The 9,484-nt window shown below is 34.4% G+C and overlaps 1 protein-coding gene across 1 annotated transcript; it reads left to right on the forward strand.

The window, feature by feature from the left end:
* The first annotated feature begins 1,662 nt into the window (after positions 1-1,662).
* Positions 1,663-8,092, forward strand: hapstr1a (HUWE1 associated protein modifying stress responses a). The gene is made up of 4 exons (XM_051106489.1): positions 1,663-2,130; positions 4,110-4,190; positions 4,289-4,564; positions 6,408-8,092. Exons 1-4 carry the CDS (start codon positions 1,935-1,937, stop codon positions 6,650-6,652), a joined length of 798 nt encoding a protein of 265 aa, XP_050962446.1. The 5' UTR covers positions 1,663-1,934; the 3' UTR covers positions 6,653-8,092.
* The last annotated feature ends 1,392 nt before the right edge of the window (positions 8,093-9,484 follow it).

Here is a 9,484-nt window from a genome sequence, read left to right on the forward strand (position 1 = left end):
ACCAGTCCAGGTGTTTTCAGGAGTTATTCGTGCTATTTCTCCTTGTTGAGAGTTTGGTGTTGCACAAGGATTACACCTGATTATGCATTCTTATTCTTTTCTCTGCTGAAATGAATAAAAAAGTGTGTCTATCTTACACAAGTAGAATCCGTCTCGGCAGTCATCTTAACCATCAAATTCCAGAATCCAGCAACAGGAAATAGACAAACTATTTTACATGCAGATTTTTTTTTCTCTGGTGTTGTTTTGCTGTGTTGGTAAATTCACCACTTAATTTTGAGTTAAAATATGTTGTTGTAACTTGCCTTACTGAGATTGTAACGAGTAATAATATTACCCAAATTGTATTAGTAATGCGTTATATTACTGCGTTACAGCAAAAAGTAATATACTACTGTAATATTATTACTTTTGTAATGCGTTACACTGGTAATAATATTACCCACATTTTTAGTACCACGTTATATTACTGCGTTACAGCAAAAAGTAATATACTACTGTAATATTATTACTTTTGTAATGCGTTACTCCCAACACTGGTAATAATATTACCCAAATTTTATTAGTAATGCGTTATATTACTGCGTTACAGCAAAAAGTAATATGCTACTATAATATTATTACTTTTATAATGCGTTACTCCCAACACTGGTAATAATATTACCCAAATTGTATTAGTAATGCGTTATATTACTGCGTTACAGCAAAAAGTAATATGCTACTGTAATATTATTACTTTTGTAATGCGTTACTCCCAACACTGGTAATAATATTACCCAAATTGTATTAGTAATGCGTTATATTACTGCGTTACAGCAAAAAGTAATATACTACTGTAATATTATTACTTTTGTAATGCGTTACTCCCAACACTGGTAATAATATTACCCAAATTGTATTAGTAATGCGTTATATTACTGCGTTACAGCAAAAAGTAATATGCTACTGTAATATTATTACTTTTGTAATGCGTTACTCCCAACACTGGTAATAATATTACCCAAATTGTATTAGTAATGCGTTATATTACTGCGTTACAGCAAAAAGTAATATACTACTGTAATATTATTACTTTTGTAATGCGTTACTCCCAACACTGGTAATAATATTACCCAAATTGTATTAGTAATGCGTTATATTACTGCGTTACAGCAAAAAGTAATATACTACTGTAATATTATTACTTTTGTAATGCGTTACTCCCAACACTGGTAATAATATTACCCAAATTGTATTAGTAATGCGTTATATTACTGCGTTACAGCAAAAAGTAATATACTACTGTAATATTATTACTTTTGTAATGCGTTACTCCCAACACTGGTAATAATATTACCCAAATTGTATTAGTAATGCGTTATATTACTGCGTTACAGCAAAAAGTAATATACTACTGTAATATTATTACTTTTGTAATGCGTTACTCCCAACACTGGTAATAATATTACCCAAATTGTATTAGTAATGCGTTATATTACTGCGTTACAGCAAAAAGTAATATACTACTGTAATATTATTACTTTTGTAATGCGTTACTCCCAACACTGTACACAACCTACAGTATTCTAGGCAAACTATTCAGTGTGTGACGACTTGTGAGAGCAACAGCGTTGGAACTGGCATGCGCAAAACCAAACAGGCGTGTTTTAAATCAGATCCGCCCATTTTGAGGGATGCCTGAAACTGCGCAGGGCAAAAGCGACCCTCTAACCGGGGTGGACAGCTACACTCCTGGGTAATTAGATTTCGGCGTCACAAAAGACAAAACATTTCACTTCATTTCGTTTTAATCCAAACCCGTTAGCCCAGAACCGAGGATATTAACCGACGTTCATCTGTCGGTGTGTGATTTCAAGAACGCGACTTAACCCACAGGAGCAAGAAATCACTCCAAAAAACGATCAGAAGTTCACCGAAGTTTCTCAGTGTTCATCATGGAGGAGAAGAAGGAGGAGAGCGAAGCGGAGATCCACGAACACGGACCCGAACATTGGTTCTCCAAATGGGAGCGTCAATGCCTCGCAGAGGCCGAAAGGGAAGAACCGAACGAGGAGGAGGTGGACCAGAACCAGGAGAAACTGTGGCATCTCTTCCAGAATTCCGCTACGGCGGTGGCGCAACTTTATAAAGGTCTGTGCGCATAGAAAGGGACCCCATCAGCGGCCCTCCGACTTCCAGCAGCTCGGCTAAAGAAACCGTTCGCTTCTAGAAAAATATCGCGGAAACCCTTTGTTTCTAGACTAAACCGCACCTTCCGACCTAAAAGCCCATACCGCTCTCATTTGGACGCTAAAGTAACAAAAGCAGCGTTTTATGTTTGTTTTTCACCGTGTCAACGAGAACTAGCTTTAGCCGCACCGGGTCTGCCTGTGTTTGACAGTTTGTTCGTTGTTATGTTGGCCTTGCTAACCGGCTAGCCGGTAAGCCGGCTAGTTAGCCCTTTAATCTGATTTTTTTTCTTCCTCTCGGTTTAAACTGTCTGAATTGGAGAAGCTTATTTTTAAGTGGAACCTATTTACGTTTTATAGGCTTATGGAATTACACATTTTGACACATAAAGTCCTACCGGTTAGTGAGCTAGCGTATGTCCTATTGTGGCTGTGTTTCAAAACCTAGTGTACTTAACTGCCTACTATTGTGTAAAAGAGGCACGTTCGAACGAATGTACCCATGGTACCCTAATATGCTGGCAAGGTGGGTGCTCGCAAGGGTTGGGCACACAGCCATTGTCTGGTTAACATAAGGAATATCTTAACTTAGCTCTTAGCTCATAAAGGGGTAGTTAGTTTGCCCGAAAATAAAAATAGTTTTCATTGTCTCAGAATTTAGTTGTAAGGTGGCTATTGTTTGTTTAAAATGCAGTAGTGTTTGCCTGATGTAAAATGGGTATTTTATTTATAAATGATTTAATATATAAATAAAATATTTACTTTTAATATATAATGTATTTTATTTATATATTATAAAAACAATACCAGTCAGAAGTCTCTTCTGCTCACAAAGTCTGCATTTCTTTGATCCAAAATGCAGCAGTAATATTGTGAAATATTTTTACTATTTAAAACAACTCCTTTTTATTTGAATATATTTTACAATGTAATTTATTCCTGTGATCAAAACTAAATTTTCATCATTGTTACCCCAGTCTTCAGTGTCACATGATCTTTCAGAAATCATTCTAATATGCTGAACTGCTGATCAGGAAACATTATTATTACTATTATTATTAATAACTATTAACATTTAATACTGTTGAGTACTTGTTTTTTCAGCATTCTTTGAATAAAAAGATCCAAAGATCAGCAATTATCTGAAATAAAAAGCTTTAACATTATACACAATACCATTTAAAAGCTTGGAGTCAGTATTTTTCTGCAATTTTTTAAAACATATTATAGAATTTAATACTTTTATTTAGCAAGGAGGCTTTAAATTGATCAAAATGATGATGCAAAAGATTTGGATTTCAGATAATTGCTGTTCTTCTGAACTTTCTATTCATCAAAGAAACCTGTAAAAATTCTACTAAGCTGTTTTTATCATAATAATAATAATAACACATGTTTCTGAGCAGCAAATCAGAAGATCGGAATGATTTCTGAAGAATCATGTGACTGAGTGATGCTTAAACATGAAACTTTGAAATCACAGGAATAAATTACATTTTAAAATCTATTCAAATAGAAAGCAGTTATTTTAAATAGTAAAAATATTTCAGAATTTTATTGTTATTGCTGTACGCTGGATCAAATAAATGCAGGCTTGGTGAGCAGAAGAGACTACTTTAAAAAAAAATGACTGTTCAAAAACTTTTGACTGGTGGTGTATGTAATATATATTTTTAATATTAAAAGAATACATGGGGAAAAATATACAAATTATTATTTGTAAATAAAATATATATATATTTTTTCTTCTTCTTTTTAAAAATTGTTGCCATTGCAAAACTATAGTAATTCAACATTCAGCTGTTTATATTCTATGGTTTTCCTAGTCTTTACTGTAAAGGTTAAGTATAAAAATTCTGAATGTTTTTCTGGACCTATTTTAGTAATCTCTGTTGTCTTTAATGTCACATGAGCGTCCCTGATTTTACTCCTGTCTTGCAGATCGAGTCTGTCATCAGCAAGGACCGTCATTGTGGTCTCCATTTCAGAACGCTGCAACAGCAGTGACTAATCTTTACAAAGGTAACTCCTCATTACATATGAGTTTGCACATATCTTGAGCCCAACACTGTTGAATAAATTGCAAATATAACTACATCTGACTGTGATCTGTTTAACAGAGAGTGTTGATGCACACAAGAGGAGCTTTGACTTAGGAATCCAGATCGGCCATCAGCGACGTAATAAAGATGTTTTGGCCTGGGTAAAAAAACGAAGGAGAACTATACGAAGAGAGGATTTGATAAGTTTCCTATGTGGTAAAGCACCACCACCAAGGACTTCTAGAGCTGCCCCCAAACTGACTGTCATGTCTCCTAACCGACCACCTTCGTCGGACACAGTATCATCTGTAGAGACTGATTTACAGCCCTTCTGTGAGGCCATAGCACTACATGGTAAATATTACTGCCTGCTCATAGTTAAGATAAAGCTGACTGAGCATGATATTTGTCTTCAAGGGATAGTCATTATTTACTCACCCTCATGTCATTCCAAACCCATAAGACCTTTGTTCATCTTCGTACACAAATTAAGATATTTCTAATGAAATCCAAGATGATTTTTGATCGTGCGTAGACAGCAGTGCAACTACCACGTTCAAGGCCCAGAAAATTAGTAAGGACATTGTTAAAATAGTCCATGTGACATCTGTGATTGAACCTATTTTTCTGAAGCTATGAGAATACTTTTTGTGTGCAAAGAAAACAAAAATAATTACTTCATTTAACAATTTCTTCTCTTGCATGTTAGAATTTGATGCTTGTTTACGGGAGTATCATGATGGTGTACTCTCATGCACTTATCAAACACCAGTGTTGGCAAATCTGCGTTTTTCCTGCAGAATTATGCTACTTTAACACTGTTGCCGCAGGTTGTTTTTCATGTCTGCCAGTTGAAGCAACCCCAATAATGATAATGTTATTGGATAATATGTTTTGTGCTAGTTTTGAGTAGCAGTTTGGCAGGTTTTGTTTTGAAAACCTGGCAACCCTGTCAATGACTGACACGGAATGGAAGATAATAGCTGGGTTTCCATGCAAAGTTGCGAATTTAACTTGTGTGCAAAAGATAAAAATTGGAATATTGCATAAAACATTTGCGAATTATCACCGTTTCCATTCAGTCAAAGAGAACAAAATCATCACTTCCTGATAAACTAACACTATATATAACTAAGAAAAGTAGGAGAAGCCACTGAATATAGTAATTTTCATATATAATCAATTACTTGCACCTCAGAGCAAGCAGATGAAGCACAATAAATGTAATCATTTCTTTTGGAGGTGGATGCCTGCTGTTTGGAAACACAGTTGTGTAAGACCGTTCTGGGAGGTAATTATACATGCATAATTTGACGACAGACTTTGCTCAGGCATTTCAGAATGACCAGCAACATTTCAGATGCCGTGGAACAAGACCTCTGGTTAGATGGGTTATGCCGTCCCATAGCGCAAAGTCGCATAACTTTTTTTGATGCATATGGAGGAATTTATTTGCCAAATGCGTTTCTGTCAGCCAATAATTGCATTAAACCTTTTTTGCGCAAGTCAAAAACCACCACAATTAAGGGATTTTTATTAGAAATGTGGCGTTTTCATCACTCGTTTCTGATGCAATATTTCAAATGTGCATAAAAACAGGGCGATGGAAACATTGCTAAATAAAGTTACTTTTGTTTGTTGAAAACATGAAGTTGTGTTCACATTACGTATAGCTGTTATCGAAAGATTTTTGCAAAATCACAGCCAGCTAAGCCTGCCACATCCTCAAGATGTTTCAATATTCATGGGTTGCAAATAATGTGATTCTGGGCTTTTTTTTTTGTTTTGTTTTTTTAAATTGAGGATTATTCATTATCTGAATCTGAATAAATAAACTTTCCATTGATGTATTTTTTGTTAGGATAGGACAACATTTGGCTGAGATAAAACTATTTGAAAATCTGAAATATGAGGGTGCAAAAAAACTAAATATTGAGAAAATCGCTTTTAAACTTAGCAATGCATATTACTAATCAAAAATTAAGTTTTGATATATTTATGGTAGGATAAATCTTCATAGAGCATGATCTTTAATTAATATCATAATGGTTTTGGCATAAAAGAAAATGCAACTTATGACTGGTTTTGTAGTCCAGGCTCACATATAGTGTTGACTCAAAGTTGCTCAGCGTTTTCAAAGTGTGAAAAGGTAATATAACGTGAAAGTACGTGAATTAAATCTCACCTTTGGTTCCAGGTCTAAGTGGAGCGATGGCCAGCATCAGCGTCCGCTCAAACACTCCCGGCTCTCCGACTCACGTCAGCGGCAGCTCAAACGCAGGACGCAGAAGGAACGGACTGCACGATGTGGACTTAAACACTTTCATATCGGAGGAGATGGCCCTCCACCTTGGCAGCGCAGGCACCAGAAAGCGAACCTCGGTCCAGTGCGCCGACGTCATCACAGACTCCCCAACCCATAAACGCAACAGAATGCTCTGAACTCAGTTGTTGTTCTGTATGCTTTGTGCTGCTTAAAATAAAAGCCACTCGATCCTCAACACTTGCGTTCCCTCGTAAGGAAACAAGGGGCGCAATACACTTGCATATTCAGTACAGTATGCCATACGGTGGAGGCTAGTTCATACCGCTCCATGCATGTTTAGTTTTTTTTTTTTTTTTTTTTTTTGAGTTGTACGATGCTGTCAGTATCCATTTTATTGAAAACATATTAAGTACTAGATTACAACATCTAAATAGGCTATTTTTAGTTCACGATATCTCCTAGTTGCGCTTCCTAGTATTGCCAAGCTAATAACTCAATGTTTGTTTTCAGATAAAGGCGTCAGCATCAGCTCGTTTCCCATCGGTATATTTCATTTCTCCTTTGCACTCATTGAATGGCAGTTCTGTTGTGATCAGTTTAGAAATGTACAACGTTAGTAGTCATACTTGAAACTGCTGCTGATCTATATGTTTGTGTGATCTTGAGAAGGTTGCAATAATGAATTTGCACTAATGCATTCAGTTTTGTTTTTTAATGAACCATATAGACATCAAAAGAAAGGCAAGGGAAGTAAGGTGCATGATACAATGGTGCAATTGTTGACATTTTACATTTCAAGGCTGTTGTGATTTGCTTTAGGGGTTAGGTGAGTTTTTGTGCTGTAAGAATGATGTTCAGCAGAGCTTTCTCTCAGGAGAGGTACTGAAGTAGAGAAAAACTGTGTCGTCTTGAAATTGAAGTGTCCTTTAAGTGCTTTTCAAATCCAGGTCAGAGGATTTGGAGAGCTGCACATGTACAGTCCAGCTTTGTGCTGATGTATAGAAGTCAAGCTGGACTCTGACCCCCTTAAAAGTAGAAATATATGTTAATATGAGCTTCTGGGTAATGAAAGTGTGTGATACACTACTATGCCACTCTTGATTTAACATGACGTTTTCTTTTTGCCCTCGTCATTATTTCTTGATATACTTAGGTCGTAAATACTATTGATTGATATGATCCTCATGTCAGCTAACTCTGGTGGTGGGGAATCATGATGTGGAGTGTATTTGGTTTTTTTGTCAAATCCCAATCAGACTGCTTTCTGCAGACATATTTAATTACAAATGTTTCAGAGCCAGTTTGATTTCTGTTCCTGTAATAAGAACATTGGCTTTTTAGTTACTGATTTCAAGACTAATTCCATAAATTCATAAATGAACATGGATCTAATATTGATTGCTCTGAAAAGGAAGTGCTTATCATTAATTGAATTGACATGTAATGCATTTTGTTAATTTAAAGGTCAGGACGTGAAGCTAACATTTTGTAAATGTCAAGTTGGAGAGAAAAATGTCTAGATTATCCAGAACATCATAATGAAACCACAGTTGCCATTTTTGAAAAAACTTGTATAAGTTATAGGCTAAGTTATTAAAGTTACATTTGTATATTCACATCAGTTGTGTATGTTTTGTTTACAGTGTTTTAATGAAAGTAGATTTTGTCACATCCAGTTGAGCCGCCTGATAACAGCCACTTGTACCTCTACTGATTAAAACAGTGATTCTTGTTTGTTCAGTAATTAAATGGATCTTTATACATCGATTGTGTGATAGCAGTAGAATTACAGCACATGTATGCAATGCATTGTTGTGAGTTGTGCAACAAAGCAGAGGCACAAGTCCATGATTGCAAAACATTTCTTCTAACAATCTCCCAATCTTTGCTGGATGTACACCTATCATGCATAGATGGAAAACATTTGAAATCACTGTGATTCTTGTGACTTTTGTCATAGGCATGGGCAGTATTTACTGTGAAATGCTTCAATAACTGATGCTCAACTGCCCTCTTGTGGTAATTAATATACTAACAGAAAATGAGTTCAACCTAACTTTTTGTGAAGAAAATGAATGTGCTGAACAAAAATGCATTATTAAATGAACTTCAGCAAAAGCTGATGTTCAGCTAAATGTTTCTTTGTCCTATTTTACTATTTATTAGAAATTAAATCATTTTAATTACAATAATGATAATATAATTATTTATTTTAAAAATCTATTTCTTAAAGGATTAGTTCACTTGTTTTTTTCAAAAATGTTTTTTTTTTTTTTTTTTTTTTGAAAAAATATTACAATTTATATACTTTTTTAACCTCAAATTCTCATCTTGTCTGTATACTGTGTATTCCAGTTCATGACAGTTAGTGTATCTCAAAAACTCCAGTCTTATTTTTTCCTCTAACTTCAAAATCGCTGTTTTACATTTGTTTGTAAAGGGCGTTTGAACTTCTTTGCATGTTCACTTTTAAACACTGGGTCGGTACTTCTGCAGTGATATAGGACGATTTTGAAGTTGGAGGAGAAAATGCGATCGGAGTTTTTTGACATACCCTAACTGTATTGACCCAGATTACATTTGAGGTAAAAAAGTATATATATATATATATATATATGTATATATATATATATATATATATATATATTTTTTTTTTTTTTTGTCATTTTGTAAAATATATATATATATATATATATATATATATATATATTTACAAAATAACCAGTCATTTCACTAGATAAGATCCTTATTCCTTGGCTGGGTTCATTTAGAGCTTCTTGAAGCTGCATTTAAACTGCATTTTGGAAGTTCAAACTCACAGACACTATAGAAGGGATAGTTTTTTAATTATTTTATTTGTATTTTTAATTAATTTAAAAAATATATTTTTTATACATTTCTAAACAAAACTAAAACATGGTGCCCCAAATTTTGCCTTGCACAAAACTGAAAAATAATAATAATAATAATAATAATAAATAAATAATAATAATAAAAATTAAAAATTA

The sequence above is a fragment of the Labeo rohita genome, chromosome 3 (genome assembly GCF_022985175.1).
Source record: "Labeo rohita strain BAU-BD-2019 chromosome 3, IGBB_LRoh.1.0, whole genome shotgun sequence".
Classification (NCBI taxonomy): Eukaryota; Metazoa; Chordata; class Actinopteri; order Cypriniformes; family Cyprinidae; genus Labeo; species Labeo rohita.